Raw genomic sequence first — 21,078 nt, forward strand, 5'->3', positions numbered from 1 at the left:
AGGTAGTGGGGGACTTTCCTGCCCATGGAGGACAAATGTAGGAAGAAGACACTTTATGCTGTGCTTGGACAAGTCATGCTGACTCCATGGGGGAACTCACATATGAGAAGTAGCACAGGTTGCCCAGACTGTACTTATACCAACCACCCTGTCAGCAAAGCAAATGAGCACTTTCTCACTGGCAGACTCCCACTGAACCCCTTTTAGTAGAGAACCATTCAGATGGAGTTCTGTCTTGGTGGTTCTGTGTGTCTGCTGCATTCTTCCTGAGACATCAGTCATGTGACCTGGGTGGTCTCCTCCCTGCCCCTGAGCTCATGCCAGCTTCACTAGAAGCCGATGTGCTCACACACCAAACAGAGGCATCCACTCCTTGGAAGCCTTCACCTCCCAAGGGAACCCTCTGGCCTTGCCCACCACTGAAGCACCATCTCAGAGGTGCCAAGCGTGCCCTTGGATAGCCACAGCTTTTTTCTGCCACTGATGTCTTTTGGGTTCCATCCACCCTGCTGCGTCAGCCTTTAAAACCTGTTTATGCCAGCTGAGCTTGTCACGGGAACTGTGTAATGTAATTAGGTTTGGCATTACTTTGTGAAACATGAGCATGAAAAAGGAGGCTTGTTTCTAAGAAAACGAAGTTGAGTCTTGGGATGACTCAGTGAAGGGCAGTCATCGAGTGGGACTGCTGTCAACTTAGGTGTGGCTGAGGAAAAAGTAAAATACGGAGAAAAATAAAAGGAAGCTGAAGCGATTTTGCAGCAAGATGAGTAGTGGGGGGAAGTGCACCCTTCTTTCAGAAACTCAAAATGAAACCAGGTGCTCTGAGCTTGTAGGTGGATCCTAGTTCATCAAAAGGGCTGGGCCCTTCATGAACAGAACGAGCAAATGGCTCCCAGTTACAGATATCAAGTGAAAGTAAATATGCAGGCCATCTGGGTATCTTGTAAGTTTGTCAATTTTAAAAATCAGTAGGTACACAGACCTTATTTTAATGACTCATGACCCACCCTGCAGAACCTCTGTTAGCAGACAGCTCTAGTCAATAGCCAGTGGTTCATCTCATTCACAGACAGCTCCAATCAATAGCCAATGCCCAATCTCATTCACAGACAGCTCCAATCAATAGCCAATGCCCAATCTCATTCACAGACAGCTCCAATCAATAGCCAATGCCCAATCTCATTCACAGACAGCTCCAATCAATAGCCAATGCCCCATCTCATTCACAGACAGCTCCAATCAATAGCCAATGCCCCATCTCATTCACAGACAGCTCCAATCAATAGCCAGTGGCCCAACTCAGCTTCTGTTACCCATGCATCACCCTGCACTCAAGATGGATCCTGGCCACTCTTTTCTAAACCATAGCCGCTGTTCCACTCCCGAACAAAGCTTCTCATCCCAGCTTTGGGGCTTCATGTCATTTAATGTCTTCACTGTGCTTAGCTGAATGTATACCATCCCCCACTGTGGAGCTAGGGTCCCTTACCCATGGACCAGTCAAAATTTTTAACCTGATAGACTTTGAGAAAGCCTATGGGAAGGATAGACATATTTGGGATTATCAGTATTAAGATGGACTCCATGGGCCTCCAAGCTGACAGCGTGACATAAACAATCCAGCGCAGCACAGACAAGGCTGAGAGAAAGGATGTAAGATCAGAGTATGGAAGCACACAGCAGAGAGGGGTTGGAGGCCTTGGATAATGTCTGAGTTCCTTAAAGTGATGGCAGAGAGACTGACTGGAAGGAAGGCCTATAGAGAGGCCTCCTCTGTGTTGAGCATCGTACCATCCCTCAAAGTTTCCTTTTACGTTCACCACAGTGAACTTGTGTTGGGGAGAACTCATTTTCCCTATGGATGCATAAATCCATCAAGTCGTAACCATTTGCCCATAGGGTTATGCTAGTCAAAGCCTGTCCTTGTTCCCGACCTTGGCTACAGAGCTTCCTACCTTATGGATTCTGACCATAGAGGTAGTGTACTATGGGATGGAAAAGTGACCCTGGGGCAGGCTGTCTGGATTCAAATCTTTGCTCACTTTTTTTGGAAGGCTGTCTTAGATTAGAATTTTACTGCTATGAGTAAACACCATGACCAAGGCAACTTATAAAGGACAACATTTATTTGGGGCTGGCTTACAGGTTCAGAGGTTCAGTCCATTATCGTCAAGGTGGGCAGACATGGTGCAGGAGGAGCTGAGAGTTCTACATCTTCATCTGAAGGATACTAGGACACTGGCTTCCAGGCATCTAAGATAAAGGTCTTAAAGCCCACACCTATGGTGACATACCTATTCCAACAAGGCCACACCTACTTCACCAGGGGCCACACCTTCTAATAGTGCCATTCCCTGGGCCAAGCATATTCAAACCACCACAAAGACCTTTGGAAAAATCTTGAATATCCATGTCTATGTCATCTGTAGACCAGAGTTTATCCTAACACCCCCTCAATGGACCGTTTAGAGAAACAGGAGCTGGTATACAGCAGAAACTGCTGAACCATGAGCTGCTGTTGTCATGGAGATAGCATCCCCCATTTCATCTACCTGGGCCTCTGCTCCTAAGTCCTCACCCTGAGCAGTGAGTATGCCCCTTGTGGTGCACGGGACTTGGTAAACCCAGTCCATTATCAACACAACACACAAGCAAGGAGAGAGGTGTATGATTCCCACTGCATTACTTAGATGTATGTTTTTGGAAAACCCTTGGAGGGGCACTAAAAGCATGATCAATCAATATGAATTATTTTAAAACAAAAAAAATAATAATAACCATGGAAACACAAATACTGGTTGTACAGCACTTTAGTGATTTCCTATCATGTGTTAATATAAAGTAGTAAAGAGAGCACAAGGTCGAATTCTGCAGGAATGTTGAGTCTATCAGTGTTGTAAATTAAAAATTCCACAAAATTTTTGTAGAGGAAAAGGAGGAAGAACGAACAAGCTACAGAAAACCAGGTGTGTTAGCGCATTTCTAAAAAGCAGAAAGCAATTCACTAGATGAGAAATACCAGAAAGGTCTGCAAAAAAGTGACCTACAACTCTGCTGGAAGAATTCCCTGGGACTCATCAAGTTTAAGTCAGAACAGGAAAGAACTACCTGTGAGTAGCTCTTATAAATGCTGTGCTGGCGTTTACTCAGAAAATTAGACATAGCATTACCTGAGGAGTCAGGTATACTACTCCTGGGCATATACTCAGAAGATGTTCCTACATATAACAAGGACATATGCTCCACTATGTTCATAGCAGCCTTATTTATAATAGCCACAAGCTTGAAAGAACCCAGATGTCCTTCAATAGAGAAATGGATACAGAAAATGTGGTACATTTATACAATGGAGTATTACTCAACTATTAAAAACAATGAATTTGTGAAATTCTTAGGCAAATGGATGAAACTAGAAAATATCATCCTGAGTGAGGTGACCCAATCACAAAAGAACACACATGGTATGCATTCACTGATATTTGGATATTAGCCTAAGAGCTTGGAATATCCAAGATACAACTCACAGACCAAATGAAGCTCATGAAGAAGGAAGACCAAAGTGTGGGTGCTTTGGTCCTTCTTAGAAGGAGTAACAAAATACTCATGGGAGCAAATATGGAGACAAAGTGTGGGACAGAACCTGAAGGAGGAGTCATCTGGAGACCATTCCGCCTGGGTATCCATCCCATGTGCAGACACCAAAGGTAGACGCTGATGTGGATGTCAGGAAGTGCATGCTGACAGGAGTGTGATATAGCTGTCTCATAGGTCTGCCAGAGCCTGACATATACAGCGGCGGATGCTCACAGCTAATCATTGAACTGATCATGGGGTTCCCAATGGAGGAGTTAGAGAGAAGACTGAAGGAGCTGAAAGGGTTTGTGGCCCCATGGGGAGAGCCACAATACCAAGCAACCAGTGCTCCCAAGGTCTAAACCACCAGCGTGAGAGCACATAGGGAGGGACCCATGTCTCCAGATGTATATGTAGGGGAGGATGGCCTTTTTGGGCATAGGTGGGAGAGGAGATCATTAGTCCAGTGAAGGCTGGATGCCCCAGAGTGGGGGAATTCGAGGGTGGGGAGGTGGAAATGTATGGGTGGGTGGGGGCTTATCCTCATAGAAGCAGGATGGGATGAGATCCTCATAGAAGGAGGGGGGATGAGATAGGGGGTTCCTGGGTGGGGGGGGATATGGGGAAAGGAGATAACATCTGAAATGTAAATATAATATCCAATTAAAACAAACAAAAAACAAACAAATTTAAAAAAAAGAAAATGTAACCAAGTATCGTCTTTTGATGTCCCCCAAAAGACTAGACCTTTCTTCCTCCTGTTCCTGGCCACACCTATAGGCCATGGGCTCTAATAGGTATCTTACTCACTGGCCAGGGAAAATCATCTTTACAATATTTAGACAAAAATGAGCTACACAGACACGAACTTGCATCCTATATAGGTGGGACAACATCACAGCTAAGACATTTTATTTCTCAGGGAGCTTTCCTGTCCTAGGATGTGACATGGTTCTAGCTGAGAAGGGAGACATGCCACCCAAATTGTTCAGGAGAAGAGTTTGTTAATAAACACATCATCTAAAGCACCCTAAAAGATGCCCCTGAGATTGTGCTGGGTAGCCTGGCATCCATGGCTAACAGGGTGACACAGAATCATTTTATCTTCAATAAAAGGTGACACAGACACATTGCTTTCTATGAAGACACTCTCGCTAGGGGATTCAGTCATCTGGCCTGGAAGAGGCAAATGTCCTACCAATGGGTCTGGTGATTAAAAGGCTTAGGTTAGTGACACCTTTGAGAAGCAGACGCTTTCCTACCACGCCCATACAGCCATAACTCTAACTGTATATATGCAGATTTGGTGGCAGCTACACCATCCCATCCGAGGAGATGTTGCTTTCCTACTGAGCGTCTTCCTTTTACCAGATAAATGTAAGCATGGTGGCATGATGATGTCATTCCCTCTGGTGCAGGGTTTTTTGACAGTCTACTTTGTGGTTTCTTGGATATTCATACCTATGTAAATATGTAGAAGGGCTCCTCTCCAGGGTCTTGAGTACATTCAAGTGCTTTGTATCTAGTGCATCTGGATTGTGGGAGCCTGGAGCACAGCTGCTCAGTCCCTGAGGCTTGGGAACATGGCCAGCGGGAATACTTCAAGGACTTAACCCAGCAAGCTCTAGTTAGGCTCCTTCTCGAATTCCACGTTAGAGCTGTGGTGACTGAAGAACCACAAATTGCCTTAAATGCGATGAGTTTTCAGAGAGAGAAACCCAAGAAACCGATTGGACATGCTTATTCTCAGACTCAGTCTCCCAGTCTCCTGACGCACTGTGTGAAATCAGCCTATGCCCTCCCCAGGTCTCGGTCTCAGTCCCAGTCCTCTGCATCAGAGGGCACAGAGGGACAGCAAGTACATTCCAGTCACAGCACTAGTCCATAGTACCTTCAGGGAGGTTAGCTTGTGAAGAGAAACCTGAGCATTGTAGTTCCTTATTTTATAGAAAAACTGAGAGCTGTCAGTAAGGGCTGGACAGTGGAGTGTGGAGACAAACACTGGGAAATGACAGGCATCATCCTTTTCCTCCTCCTCTTCTTTCTCCTCCTCTTCTTCCTCCTCCTCCTCCTCCTCCTCCTCCTCCTTCTCCTCCTCCTCCTCCTCTGTAGCATTCCCAGCAATTGTTACTGTGTCTTCCATATAGTGGCAGAGGTACTGATACCTGAGTTTCATGATTTCTCAGGATCCAACTGTCTTATCTTTAAAGCTCTCAGGCAGCTGTCTGCTTACACCTAGCTAATTGTGGAGGTTTGAATAAGAATTTTCCCTAAAGGCTCATTTATTTGAATGCTTGATCATTAGGGATAGGCCTCCTCTCCACACACTAACAAGTCTTAAGGTCAACCTCTGAAATACCTGAGCCTGACCATATCTTACCATAGGTCCATTCTGCCTCCTAAGTGGTCTAGCTTCCACTTTCGTCCTCTGACACAATAGCAAGAATATTTTTAAAAATGTTTTTATGGTCTATATTATTCCTTCTCTCCTTACTCACTCGCTGCCGAGCCTGGTGATCTGAACTTTTAGAGTCAACATACTACATATTACAATGACAGATATGACCTGTTCTTTGACTAGTCTAAACTATCACTTTACCAACATGCCAGGTACATAACTACCTCAGGGCATGAACAGCTTCCGTTCCCTCTATCTGGAATGTTCTTTCCATTGCTAGTTGTGTTCTTGTGATGCACCATCTCTTTCAAGCCTTACTCCAATTCATTAGGGAGTAAGCATTCAAATGTATTTGAGCACTGTTTAAGAAAGAGGTGTGGCCTTGTAGGAAGAAGTGTGTCACTGGGGTCAGGGGTAGTCTTTGATGTTTCAAAAGCTCAAGCTAGGCCAAGTGGCTCTCTCCCCCTGCACCTGCCGATCCATGCTCAGTTCATTCTTCCGCACCGTATCTGCTTGCATGCTACCATGCTCCCTGCCATGATGATAATGGACTAAACCTCTCCTACTGAAAGCCAGCTGCAACTAAATCATTTCTTTTATAAGAGTTGCTGTGGTCACGGTGTCTCTTCACAGCAATAGAACAGTGACTAAGATGTTGACTAAATACCTAAGTTATAGTTTCTGTATCGTTCTTTGGAAGCACATCATAAAATGCTTCAATATTGACATTATAAGTTATTGAGTGACTCATGTTACAAATGTCGTGTCGTCTATTGCTCAAGCACTCGTGCAGATGTCTAGGGAATGAGGAAAGCTGTAGTATACGGGTAGCTCCTTAATAAGACTGTGTTATAATTTGTGTGATCACTGGTCAATATTGAAAAAAGTCTGATGCTCAACACTGCTAACTTTATTTGTATAGACGTATGAAATTATTCTGCATGCCTGATAATTCTTCAAGTTGTGACAAAGAAAATCCATGTATAAGGACCTCATCTCTAGCTTAGCTGGTTTAAACAACTCAGACTGTGATAGCAGCCAGCCAGAGGAGCAGTCTGTGAGAATTTATTCCAAAGGCTTGTATAAAGAATGTAAAAACAATGTCTGGGTAATGTGCACACACACACATACACACACACACACACACACACTCAAACACCTGCAGATCATCTGTACTGATAAATCCAGTGTCACAATTCATCTAGTTTATTAATTTTTAATATTATACTAATGACAGCTAGTGGCTAATGAGGTATATAGTCTGTAGGAATTATAATCTGAACAGCAAATATATGTGATGGGTACATGTCCCAGCAGGACAGTGTAGTACCTACGTCTCTATGGAAGGCCTCCTTCCAGTCCACTGCAATATCTAATGGCCACCACACTATACTCCAGCATACCATATGGGAGCATACTTATTTCTCACAAGAGAAAAGAAAGCTTTTGAGTATAGCTGTAGCTAAATATCCTTCCTCATCCAGGTGTACCATGGTGGAATCACAAAAGAAACCCTTAAGCTGACACCCTAAGGAAGAGCTTCTGGACTCAAGGGCTCCAGACACATAAAACCAAACCAAAGCCCAAAGCGTTTTTGAAGTCAATGCTGAAATAACTGAGGGGATGCTGAGCAGGACCAGCTGTTATGTCATTCATGGGAACCAGAGCTTAGTAAAATAGTGGCCTTCCTGTTAGACATCTTTCACTCAGTTCATGTCTGCAACAGCAGAGGCAGGCTGTGCTGTGTGTCTCAGCCTCAGGAAGACATACATGTTGAAGTGAAAGGTCAGATACTTAGATAATTAAATGACCTGATTAACTGGATGGCATCATATGAACCAAACTGTCTTTCAGGTGCTGCCTTCACGGTCATCTCTCTGCCTTGCTTTGGTAACAACATACTACTGGGTGGCTACTCTTTGTAAGACTCACATGTACGAGAGATAAGAGGTAGAAAAGAAATAAATACCATCTTCTCTTGACATCTTCTGTTAAGAAGTTAACTAATATAACTAGCCTGCTCATTCTTGCGTGTATGTGTGTGTGTGTGTGTGTGTGTGTGTGTTTTATGCTGTGTACAATCAAGTACGCTCATCTGACCTTTGTATCTTTGTTGCATAAAAGAGAAATTCTGCTGTGGATTTTGTAAGAGGTCATGAGGGTGCAGCAAAGATAATACAATCAATTGAATATCAAGTACAGATATGATCTCATTTGTAGATCCCCATGAAAGACCTGAGGTTTGTCTATTTTATGCATCTACCAGAATGTAAATTCTGTACTTGTAGAACTCTGGGAGAGTTCATCGCCACCTGGAAGCTATTTTCACCCATCATCAGTTCATCTAACAGGAAGGTGTACTATTTGTACTTGTGCTAAGAAAACAACAGCTCAGATAAGTAACACTTGAACTTCTCTGTTTAGATACTCTGGTCAACAAGGCAATACATCACATGGTTTATAGTTCCTGCTTGAAAACAAGTGACACAGCACCTGACTAATATTAAGATGAGGCATGAGTAGGGGAGGTGGGTCAGGGATCTAGGTTGCCTGATTGGACCAATAGCAGAAACAATGAACAAGAAGAGTCCAGAGCAATGTTGGCTGCCCCATTCCAGCCCATTAAGCTGAGCTGGTATCAGACTTCCACTCTGTCCCATTCTGGAAGCTTACTCCCTACTCTTGGCAGAGACTGATGACTCTGGGGGGATCCCATCTGAGTGAGTTCACCATGAGCCCAGGTCCTACACAGGAAGGTCTAAATGCAGACCTGACCCAGTGACCCATGCTTTTAGCACTAGAATTGGTCTCATTTATCATGCAAGTTACAGATTAAGTGATTTAAGATTTTTAAGTCCCAATCTATGTCCTTAAGGACCCTCCTGCAAGCTGAACATGAAGCATCAGATCTTATATCCTGCATTAGAGACAGTCATCAAGAGCAGTAACAAGAACTATGGGTTGATTGTGGCCTCAGAACAAAACCACTGAACACTAAGGATGCAGAGAGTGTTAGAACACCACACACAGAGGTAAAGAGGTCACAAGTACACCTTGAACTGCCAGAAAAGTATTTAGAGGCTTGTTGTATAATAGCCAAGAATAAAAAGTCACCACTGTCCTGCTGTATCAGTGACTTTTCTGTTGATATGGTAAAACCTCATGTCTGAAAGTAACTTAAGGGAGGAAGGCTTTGCATTAGCACACGATTCCAAAGAGAGAATGCTTACACTGTGGGAAGCATGGTGTGGCCACAGGAAGCTGGCTGACCTCAACTTTACCCTCACACAGGAAGCAGACAGAGAAAAGGAAGTGAGATGAGGTCATAAACCCTCAGAATCATCCATAGTGTCATTTATCCTCCAGATAAGTTGCACCTCTTAAAGGTTCCAGGATCTTCTCCCAAGGAACTATTAATGGTTAGCTCGGCCTTCAAATTCATGACCCTACGAGGAGCAGTTCACATTCAAACTCAACATACCTGCATAAGAGGAATATGTCACTTTTACAATTCATAGGAAAAACAAGCCAACATCTTAAGGAAAATCTATCAGTTGCAGATGGGCAGTGGCTAGAAAAATAGACTCTAAGGATTAGTGTGTGGTACAAGTTCAGTTTTCTGGTTTGTCCTTGATATTTCCTGTTATAGAACCAATAAATAATTGATGAGAATGTTTCTCCATCTACAGATAAAATGACCAAAAGCCAAGGGTTGGTGAGTGTCCCACTTAGGTTTAACACGGATTGTCTCAAGCCCCACCTTATCCTATAGGGGGCAGCTCCCTTTTGATCTGAGTGATATCCAATCAAGAGATGGCAGGTGGAGCAGGTCTTGCTTCCAGCTGCATCTTTGCCAGGTGTGCCACACTATCTGTTGCTTTGCAGTCCTCCAGCCCAGCCACAGCTCAGGAGCCACAGCTCCACTCCCCCCACCCAGGAGCTCCTTGCATCAAGGGTCTCTTGTATCTCCGCTAACTATAGACCTGTGGATTCGACTTGTTGCCAGGCTTCCCACAGCCTGGTAGGGATGAAGAATAAACTCAGCAACAGATCAGGAGCCACTTCCTTCTGAAGAACTGCCTAGCCAGAAATGCATGGTTTGAAGTCAGCAGTAAGAATTTTGTGTTGTCTCAGAGTGTTTTCTCTCACAGGAGATAATCCAAGTATTCTAAAAGCCAAGCTGTATCGAGGAGGTAAATAAGGCATCATCAGGAAACAGGGGACCTGACAATCAAAAGTCTTCAATGTGCCATTGGACATAACAACAGACCACCCCCTGGCCCTAGACTGATCCTTTGGTCCGTGAACGATGGCTTTTTCTTCATTAGACACTGTGACCCTTGACAGAACTTTAACTAAGAGGTATCAGAGTGAGTAGCGTACATTTTACTGGACACAGGAAATGCAGATGTGTCTTTGACTGTGGGTCCTTCCATATCAGAAAGACAGAGATAGAGGAGACACAGTGAGGAGAAACAACATTACTCTCTGTAAATGAGCCAGTTGTGAGTAAGTGGTCCCATATGATTGTCAGGAACTAAGACCCTCCTTTCAGCTAGTGGTGTCAACTAGAACACAGGTACAGAGGCATCTGTCTACAGGGTACACAGGTGCAGAGGCAGCTGTCCACAGGGAGCACAGATACAGAGGCAGCTGTCCACAGGGAGCCCAGGTGCAGAGGCAGCTCTCCATAGGGAGCACAGGTACAGAGGCAGCTGTTCACAGGGAAAGGCTACCTTGGAAAGCACATGACAAGGCTTTTGTCCTTTAGGAACTCTAGTTAGGCTCTTCTGAACCCTTTTCTAACAAGCCTTAACTCCAGTTCGAGGACATGATACTTGATGATACTAGTTCCATTGACACATCTGCCTAAGCAAAGCAAGGATGCCACAGGGTAGGTCTCCATCCCTCTTCCTCCCAGAGGATAGATCTCTACCCTCTCCAGGAGACAAGGAGCCTGGCACCCATGAGAACAATCAGCAAGCAGGTGGACTCCAGAAGGATTGAACAGTGTCTCACATTGAATGATTTCCTAAATACTTTCCCACATCCTCCACTCTCTCCCATATACCTGCCTGCTCTGGCCAGGTGGTATCTAAGTTCAGCTCATGCCGGACTCCTTACTATATTAGCTACCACTGAAATCAGTCATTGATACCTGTCCTGGCTTCATTTAGAGTCCCTGGTCATCTTGGTCCTCTTTCCCTCTGGTAGCAGTCTTTTTTCCTTCTGTAGTCAGTGGTGGCCTATGTCTACTTCTCAGCTGGCTGTCAGGTTAACTTCTTAAACATTCTGGACTTGACATGACTGCACTTGAAGACCAGTGCAAGCCCACAATAAGTCCATGGAGTGATATGCTCTTTCCATCTGGCTCAGCTCAGCCCATGAGATACTCAGATCACAGGTGGCCAGTAGCAGTCTTTTATCAGCCTTCTGGGCTGCACAACAAAGCTGCAAGGCAAGTTCTATTAGAAAGTATTGTCCCCAGTTTCCATGGACCGCAGGACCACCTTTTCATCATAGTACAAATCCTAGGAGGACATCCAAGGGATCTTGGTGACCAAAGGTTTATCAAATCCTGTGTAACTTCTGACCAGCAACTGGATCAGCAACTGTAGGCTATGGTGTCAAGGACCCATGTCTGACGTGGAGCTGCTGGCCTAGAAAGTTGGTAGGGCTCTGGGGACACCACTGTTGAGAGAATATCATTTTCTGGAGAAGACCCTGACCTTGACAGAGGCAACTCTAAGCTTCTTAAATATTGTATGTCTCTCCCTTGCTATGTTGAGAGAGAGGCCAGGTTCACTTGGAGCTCTAAAGAGAGTGGAGGGAGAGCCAGCACCTTACCTTCCTGTACTCAGTTGACTTGGAGACATAGATAGTCGTGGGCTTTAGCAAATTGTTTCCCCACACTGGGGATCCATTTGCTATCCTCAGTGGATCTTTACACAAAGGTAGTTTTGGATTGTGTTCCCTTGGCCCAATGAAAATACAATTTCAGCATCTCAAGAGATTTTCACCTTCCATTGTGACCTGTCCCCCATAAAGATAAAGACAGTGAAGCCCAGGATGAGGTCTTACATGGCCAGTAGCTCCTGTCTCTCAGGAAATTACCCAACCCCACATCTCAGAGATCAGAGGAGTGGGAGTCTTGAAGGCAGAAAGGAGGTGACAGACAATTGGGATCACTCGTGCACATGAGTGTAACCGTAGGTTCCAAATAGCTTACAAGCTGGACAGGCCTTGGGTGTGGCACTTCCAGTACCTGTCATTCACTAAGTAAAAAGTAAGCAGTAGTGACTGACACCAAGGCTTTGGGAGAATCCACCACCATCACCATAGCACATGCTCATACAAACAACAGGACATCACAAGAAGAACTCCCTTTTACAGGTGAAAGAATTTTCAGGCTATTTCTCACCCCAAAGATGTTTGTCCTGCTCCTCCATTTGACAGCTCTTGCTCCACTTGCCTCTGTGTTACAATAAATCAGGGGCTGACAATGGTCAACTCTTGTTCTCTAGACTCATGGGTTCCAGTGATCTGTGAATCCTGAGACTTCTTACCTGGGAGGACAAGCTGACATCTTGCAAGGCGCCAGCCCTGTGACAGGTCCAGGTCGTGTCTTGGGGTTGCAGAAGGATGCATTCACTGGAACTTTCAGGTCTCTGTAGCATTCTGCCTTTGAGTTCATCTTGCCTGTGGAAAGGGAGGGTGTATTGAAGACTTAAACATCTTTTGAAAAGCCTGAACCAAGCACTGTGGAAGGAAACTCCACTTTGAGTGAATGTGGTATGAGTGAAAGGGTTGTGTGAGCTGTCATGTCACAAGATGCATACTGAGATATATCCCTGAAATGGTTATGGCCATGGCCTGACCAGCTTGTGTTCTTACCTGGCTCTGTTGGGCATTGGTGGCAATCATTATTCTACAAGTAAATTTCCTTTCCACAATGGACTTCCTACAACTGAGTGATACTGTGATGCTGATCTGTGATTCCTCTTGTGCTCCAGCCTATCTTCATCATGTGCTCTGTATATGGAATGCTGTTCTCCATTGCCCAGACTCTGGCCTTACCTGGTCAATTGCTTTACCTGGTAGATTGCTTTTCACTCCTCCAAATCAGACTAGGACATTCTGTCTCTTAATTCCTTAGTCAGAGCTTTTTAGCCTGAGTGAGCCCTGTGTTCCCTGGATATACGAGGCCCACCCTAATGGGAGTCTGAGCAAGAGCCCTTGAAAGAAGGAGGGGGAGAAAGCTTGGCATACTTCAGCCATAGTGAACATTTAATTGGCTGTCATATGTTTATCACCAAAGACTTCTAGAATTTTGTGTATCTTCCAAGATCTTAGAGAACCCTAAGGTGAACTTAGGGTGACTCAGAGCCCTACAGGAGACTACTTGTGGGTACTCTTTCTGATTTTATAAGCAACTAGTATTTTGTATAAATCACCTTTCTATTTATATATCTAGAATGATGAAGATGTGAAGGTAACCCATGGCTGTTGGAGTGGGGAATGCAGAGAAAGAGGCCCTGTTCCTCAACAGTTTTACATTGTGGAGCTGAGGATATCTTACAGATATGGGAGGAATAAATGGTGAACCACTGAGTGCCATGGGGCCAAGAAAGCTGAGCTGAGAAAGACTTCAGGCACCTTGGTGGGGTTCTTTCTGGACATTTTCAAAGATGAAGCTGACAGAAAGAAACCAGGAGGCCTCCAAGATGAGCAGAGGTCCTTGGTTGAGTACAGGAATAGGGAGTGTGGATGACTTGCATGGAAAGAGTCATAAAAGGCAAAACATAGAAGGAACAAGAAGGAAGGAGTCTATCTTAGGATTGAGTTCATGGCAAAGAAGAACAGAAGATAATTTGATAGAAAAGGGGTATCATGACAGGAGGGATCTGACCACAAGTCTTCCATGCAGAGTTAGACTAACAATGAGAATCATGTTCTTGGGTTTGAATGGCCTAATGAAAGTCAATAAGCAAGAGACTTTCGTCTGGTGGGCATTGGTGGCATAGCCACCTTGGACAGGGTAAAAGTTGTTTACCCTGTGTGTAGAGGCTGTGGTTGGTGCAATGAGTACAAGAGGGAGCCCATTGCAGCTGTTCTCCATGATAGCCTGGCCTCCAGTTTGCATCCTTGCTCTGTTAAAATGTTGACTTCAGCCTTTAAATGTCAGTAGGATTGGGAATTCTGTTAATGGAATTTTTTTTTCCTACACAAGATTCCTATGATTGAAGCCATATGTGTGAGTTGTGTTGTTCATGGTCCCTGGTCCCCAGTCTGAAGTCCTAAGGGATTTCATTCCCACTAATTCTCTTCAATGCATATTCCAAACTGCTGCTATGACTTCCTCCGCAGTGCCCTTGGGAGCTGCTCTTCTGGCCGTTCTTAGCTTCTGTGTTCAGAGTGCTTGCTGTTTTTCTTTCAGAATTGGTTTCTTTCAGTGTAATTGTTTCTCTGTGGTGACTCTTGAACACTAGAGATACCAGAAGTATCTGAGTGTGCACAAAGTGCACTGGAGAACATACATGAATATAGCGTTTGTGGAGAGAACTCTCACTGCAGAATCACAACGGAAAGTGTCGCCTGCTTCACCAGGGACCACTGTCTTCTTTTCTAAATAATTCCAACACATAAATCTTGTCCCTCATGGAAGTGAACACCTTTCCTGCTGTCATGAAGCCAGGGAAAGCTGGAGGGTTGTGGACAGATAGCCAATGGCCGAAGTCCAACACTTTACCCAGTCTATTGACCTGTGGGTGATGAACCCTTTCTAGGTCCCCATATATCTTCTGTAGCATATATCTTTTTTTTCTATCTGTACATTTATCTCTTCTACCATAAGAGGCTCAGCTTCAGAGAGTCTACAGCATGAAGAAACTACATGGCTAGGGTCTGCAAGGACAGCCAATTCTCATTTTACTCTTGATTTATATTACATGTTATTGATTGACAAAGACCACAGAACAAAACTGGGCAGGACCTCAGGGGCAACTTACAACATACAATCATGTGAGTGACATTCATTCAGACAGCTACATGGACAAACAGTAAAGGAGGAGAACCTGTTTAAATTTCTCACCAAGCAAAGAGCAGAACAAGGCCAACTCTGGATCAAAGGCTTTCTTGTATTCTTAGAGTGCTTGGTTCACAATATGTTTGTGATGAACATAGTAAGGTCTTGATTTCTGTGTCTTCATAGGCTTTCTAAATAATTGGGTTCTCATTCTTGGAGCTACAACTCTGCATCTTCAGCCTTCAGAGCTCAGAATGTGCATCCTTCTCCTCACCTCAACACTGACACTGAAAGTGTCCTTAGTATCCCTACCCTCTATGAGTTTCTATGCTTTCAGTATGTTCCTCTCCACCCTGCCCATCCTCAGGAATTCCTCATTCATGTAACCCCTGCAGAAGGATTCTCAGAGTAGCTTAATATAATCTCTTCCCAAAGTTCCCTTTACTAAACTGTGGTGAAATTTATTTTCTACTTTGTTAGTTGCATTAACATGAGGCCTTGTGTGGTGATTTTAGCAGGAGCATTGTATGCAGGAAAGGCAAATCCTTTTAGTAGATCTAGTATTCAGCAGTAGCTGTAGCCAGGTCAGCCTTGGTAAGTGGAAGTCCATGTCATTGAGCCCAAGCATAACCTCCATCTTGGCCACCATGGCCACTTTGTTCATGTGCCCATTGAACAGTGACAGGGACAACTGAGGACAGAGGCTGACTGTCCACAGAACGGGTCATCTTGTCCGCTTGATTATTGAACTCCTCCTCCTCTGAAGTCACCATTTAATCATGGGACACAACTGCCTTCACATTCTTTGCCCATTTGGAGAGATCTATCCACATATACTTCCCCAGATATCTTTCTCACCAATTTTCCAATCCCGACCGTTGGCTACAGCCCATGAGTCAGTGAACAATCATGCATCTGGCCATTTCTTCTTTCAAACAAACTGTAATACTCTGTGTACTACCTGAAGTTCTGCCCACTGGGAAGATGTTGCTTCACCTGTATCTTTCAGGGTTGTCCCAGAAAGGGGTTATAATGTTACAGCTGTCCACTTCTGTATGGTGCCTGCATAGTGTACAGAACCATCAGTAAACCAGGTCTGAGTCTTCTCTTCTCCAGTCAGCCAATTGTAGGGAATACCCCATGAGGCTATAGGTGCATGCTTGGCAGCAGATGGCATTGTAACAGGAGTAGAAACCATAGGCATTTGGGTAACTTCTTTGTATAACTTCTTTGTGATTTCATGACGTGCTCAACCTGATATCATATATATCACTTTCATTTGATAATACACTGCTACTGTACACATCTTTCTTTATGACTTGATGGACCCAATAACACTCAGCTCATGATGGGCAGCTCAGGTCACTTGGTAACATGTCCTATATTGTCAAATATTCAGTTTCCACTACGGCCCAATAGCAGGCCAAGAGCTGTTTTTCAAAAAGAGAATAGTTGTCTGTAAATGATGGTAGAGCTTTGCTCCAAAATCTCAAAGGTCTCTTCTTTGATTTACCTACAGGAGCCTGCCAAAGGCTCCAAACAGTATCACTATCTGCCACTGACACTTTCAGTACCTTTGAGTCTGTGGGATCATATGGTCCAAGTGATAGAGCAGCTTGCACAAGAGCCTGGACATATTAAAGAGTCTTCTCATGTTTCAGGTCCAAAACAAACCTAGCAGCTTTCTGAGTCACTTGGTAAAAGGGCCTGAGAAACTCACCCAAGTGAGCAAAGTGCTGTCTCCAGAATCCAAATAGACCTACTAAACTTTGTGCTTCTTTCTTGTTGGTAGGAGGGGCCAGGTGAAATAAGTTAGCATTTACTTTAGAGGGAATATATCTGCATGCCCCACACCTCTGGACTCCCTAATGATTTCATTGAGGTAGCTAGTCCTTGAATTTTGGTTGGATTTATTTCCCATCCTCTGATACACATAGGTGTCACCAATGTATCCAAAGTGGTTGCTATCTCCTGCTCACTTGGTCTAGTTAGCATAATGTCATTAATATATGGCACTAATGTGATATTTTGTGGAAGAGACAGATGATCAAGATCCCTTGTAACTAAGTTATGACTCAGAGCAGGAGAGTTAATATATCTTTGATACAAAACTGTAAATGTATACTGCCTGTCTTGTCAACTAAAATCAAATTGCTTCTGGTTGTCCCTATTAATAGGTACTGATAAAAAGGCATTTGCTAGATCAATATTTACTCACTATGACATTTTGGAATGGTAATATATATTCTGTGATATTAGAAGGGTGTGATCTGCTTTTTGATTTTGATTTTATAGGGGATTTCATTTAACTGGACAAATCTCAGAAGAGACTTTGAACTTTGGAGTTTTAACATTTTTGAGACTGTTATAAATTATGGAGATTTTTGAAGTTGGACTAAATGTATTTTGCATTGTTCTATGTTTAGATATGGCCTCCATAGATTCATGTGTTTGAAAAAGCCTATAGGGGGCAGGGAGTAGAATGTGGTGGTTTGAATATGCTTGGCCCAGAGATTGGCACTACTCACAGATGTGGCATTGTTGGAGTAGGTGTGGACTTGTTGGAGGAAGTGTGTCACTGTTGTGGTGGGGTTTGAGACCCTTCTCCTAGCTGCCTGGAAGCCGCTCTTCTCATGGTTCCATTTGGAAAAAGGTACAGAACTTTCAGTTCCTCCAGCACCCTATCTGCCTGGATGCTGCCATGCTTCTTGCCTTGATGATAATGGACTGAAACTCTGAACCTATAAGCTAGCCCCAATTAAATATTGTCTTTTATTAGAGCTGCCTTGGTCATGGTGTCTGTTCACAGAAATAAGACCACTAAATAAGAAACCTTGGAAACTAAAACTAAAGTCTTGCATCTGTTTGGGGAAATAAATCCATATTGAAAGGAGAATGAGTATAGACAATATTGACATAGACACTGATGGCCCACCTTCTTAGGATATAAATGTACAAACATGAAGTCCTATGTGAATGAGCATACACCCAGTAGTGTGTAGAGAAGAGATGGCTATGCCCACCAGGATAAGGTCAGTATCCTGTTCCCAGGGCCATGGACAGACATTTCACCCCAGGGTCCTGATTAAGAAGGCATGGGAGGAATGATGGCTTCTCCTTGGTAAGAGGGAATTCTTTGATTCACTCTGAACTTTAAGCTTACTTGAAGAAATCTGTGTAAGATGGATCCAACTCAGGTCTACTGAAGAAAGTATCTTTCCTCTCCAGAATACACAATATTTTTCTTTCTCTTTCACTTATTTTCTTTCTTTTAGGAGGTAGGAAGATAGGACTGAGAATGGAAACTCATTTTGAATTCATCAGAGTCTTGGCCAAAGGAGCAGAATTATTTGTAGTGGATCCATTTAAAGGTGTTTGAGATTTAGAATGATTTCAGTTCATCTCTGTTGTTTTGCTCTTCTGGTGAAGTTCAAGAGAGAGAAGTCACTCTGAGCTTCCAAACTTGATAGCACATGAAGCAAAGGTAACAGGGTGTAATTGGAATCAAGTTGATTCCAGAATCAGAAGATGCGGAAGTATTGACAATTAAAGGAGTAGGATGCTGCTGCCCACCAGGAGCTATCACTGTAACACTACTCTATAGGACACATACTCCTGATGTCATACTGGGCTCTCTGGGCCACAGCCTTGAGATGTCTGGGAGCTCTTGTTGACCACTGCATAGAACAGAGTTACAATCTTCCATTATCATACATGTACAAAGTCTCCCTCCAGACTGAGTGTATTTTTGTGGATCAAGCATATAAAAAAACATATCTAGAGGCATGGCTCATTGGCTAACAGTGCATACTGCTCTAGCAGAGGATCTGAGTTCATTTCCCAACACTCATGTTGAGTAGCTCACAATCACTGCTGTTCACTCTATACATGCATCTGTGTAACTTCATACCCTGGGGATTCAGTTCCATCTTCTGGCTTCCTCAGGCTCTGTGCACATGCACACACACGCACAAACATACACACACATACACACATACATACACATACACACACACACACACTTAAAAAAATCTTTAAAAATGCATAAAAGCAGCACTTTCATAGGCCTAGAGCCCAACTCTGGACCTCATATATCTAGAAAAGAGTGGGTTCATAGAAACACCCACTTCCTTGGTGCAGTTGTCCTGGTGTACAGCACTGCTATTGGCTACCAACTAAAAAGTCACTGATTGATTTTTATGACATTCAAGGAGTATATTGAGGTTTCACTGTCAATCCAGACACAGAAGGAATTAATCCATGATCTCCTGTACCTGGATAGCTCTAAGAAGTTTGAGTCTCAGATCTTAGTTTTCGCATTTGCTGAGGGGAGAAATTCATGAACGAGTGAAGGATTATTTGAAAGTAATAAAATAAGGGCAAGATTGCTAATGGCTTCTCTTCAATTTTCCAAATCTAATTCCTCAATTAATTAAAGTATAAGCTCCAGAAATATTATCCAAGAAGAGAGTATTAAGAAAATATATGAGAGGTTTATAAAATCAGTCTTAAAGCTTGTTGGGGAAACTTGAGTCATGAATTAGGTGAATGTGTTCATCCAAAAGAAAAGCCTCATCCCCAGAAATGCCCACTGCATATTGGAGAGCTTGTACCCTTGCCATGGGCCTTGCTTTATAAACATTTCAATATGAAAAAGGATCTTATGATTAGTTGAGTGAGACACAGTGAACCAATTGAATCACAGAAAAAAAATTTGAAAATTACATTTTATAAACAATGGAAGAAAAGCTGATGCTTTTATGGGGTGAACAGCAAACAAGAGCTCATCACCAAATTTCAGTCTCTCTTCCAGGAGCAGATGCCACCAGATCAGCTGGATCACCACAAGATTCTGGGCTTCCCCTTTCCTTGGCTGAATGAGTGCCAATTCAAGGCCTGGCAGAATAGGAAAATTGAACTAAAGTCTGGTTATGTCAGAAATAAAGAATGGAGATTAAGAAGTAAACAAAGTAGCCAGAAAGGAAGGTGGAGGGCAGTAGTTGCTCATGGCTGCCAGGACACCATTTCCCTAATGAAACCCAGAAGGAGTACACCTCCTGATGCCAGGCAGAATTTATAAAGATGAAGATGTTTCCAAATGTTCTCTCCCAGTTTGGCACTTCCTATCTGTAGACAGCTTAAGAAGATGATGGTTGGATGTTACAAATCCAGCATAATGAAAACTCTCAATAAGTCATGATATTAAAAGCATAGGTAGAATGTAGGAATCTAAATTTTCCTCCAGGTGATAAACTGTGCAAAAACATCAAGAAAGGAGGACAACACTCAAGAGCTATTACTACATTCTTGGGCAGTAGATCATTGGTCAAGAACTGGAACCATGAAGTGATGCTGATGTTAGGTTTTCTTTCTCTAATATTGATTGTATACTAGGCAAATCTGCTATTTTCAGTAACATCTAATTTAAAAAAAACCTTATACGGCTTTGTGATTTAGAAAGCGGCAACAGCATCAATGTATTAAACAATTTTATCAACTTTGGGTAACTAAGAATTCCATTCTGGAGGCAATCTGCCATTGCACTACATCCTTGGTCACAGGACCTAGATAAGCCAGAACTGGGCTAGAAGGTTCCTCCTGGTTGGCCAGTTCTCAAAGTGCTAGAAGTTGCTCCATAGGACACCAGGAGTAGGATTGTCATCAACAATTGTACTCAATTATGGACCCCATGTAGAGATATAGTGATTACCCAGGAAGGAAGTACTTACTAATGCAAGAGTGATAGAGTTGAAGAAACCAACCACTTTCTTATTGGATTTCTCTGACTTATAACCATGACGTAATTGTTACAGAAGTTGTGATTACTCATATAAGGAGGAGGAAAAGGAGAAGGAGGAGGAGGAGAAGGAGGAGAAGGAGGAGGAGGAGGAAGAAGAGGAGGAGGAGGAGGAGGAGGAGGAGGGGGAGGGAGAGAGAGAGAGAGAGAGAGAGAGAGAGAGAGAGAGAGAGAGAGAGAGAGAGAGAGAATATGAATATGTTGGGTTCCCTAGACAGTGGGTCATGAGCTTTTGAAGAATGGAGAGTACAAGCAAGCTCTCAGAACTCAAGTGTGGATATGATG

The 21,078-nt window shown here is 43.5% G+C and overlaps 1 protein-coding gene across 1 annotated transcript in view; it reads right to left on the bottom strand.

Moving 5' to 3' along the window:
* Positions 1-21,078, bottom strand: part of Adamts16 (ADAM metallopeptidase with thrombospondin type 1 motif 16) — a 113,683-nt gene that overhangs the window by 15,798 nt on the left and 76,807 nt on the right. The window contains exon 18 of the mRNA XM_028782744.1: positions 12,538-12,670. Coding sequence (XP_028638577.1) covers positions 12,538-12,670 — 133 coding nt within the window. The remainder of the gene's footprint in view (positions 1-12,537; positions 12,671-21,078) is intronic.

The sequence above is a fragment of the Grammomys surdaster genome, unplaced genomic scaffold, assembly GCF_004785775.1.
Source record: "Grammomys surdaster isolate TR1022 unplaced genomic scaffold, NIH_TR_1.0 843, whole genome shotgun sequence".
Lineage (NCBI taxonomy): Eukaryota > Metazoa > Chordata > Mammalia > Rodentia > Muridae > Grammomys > Grammomys surdaster.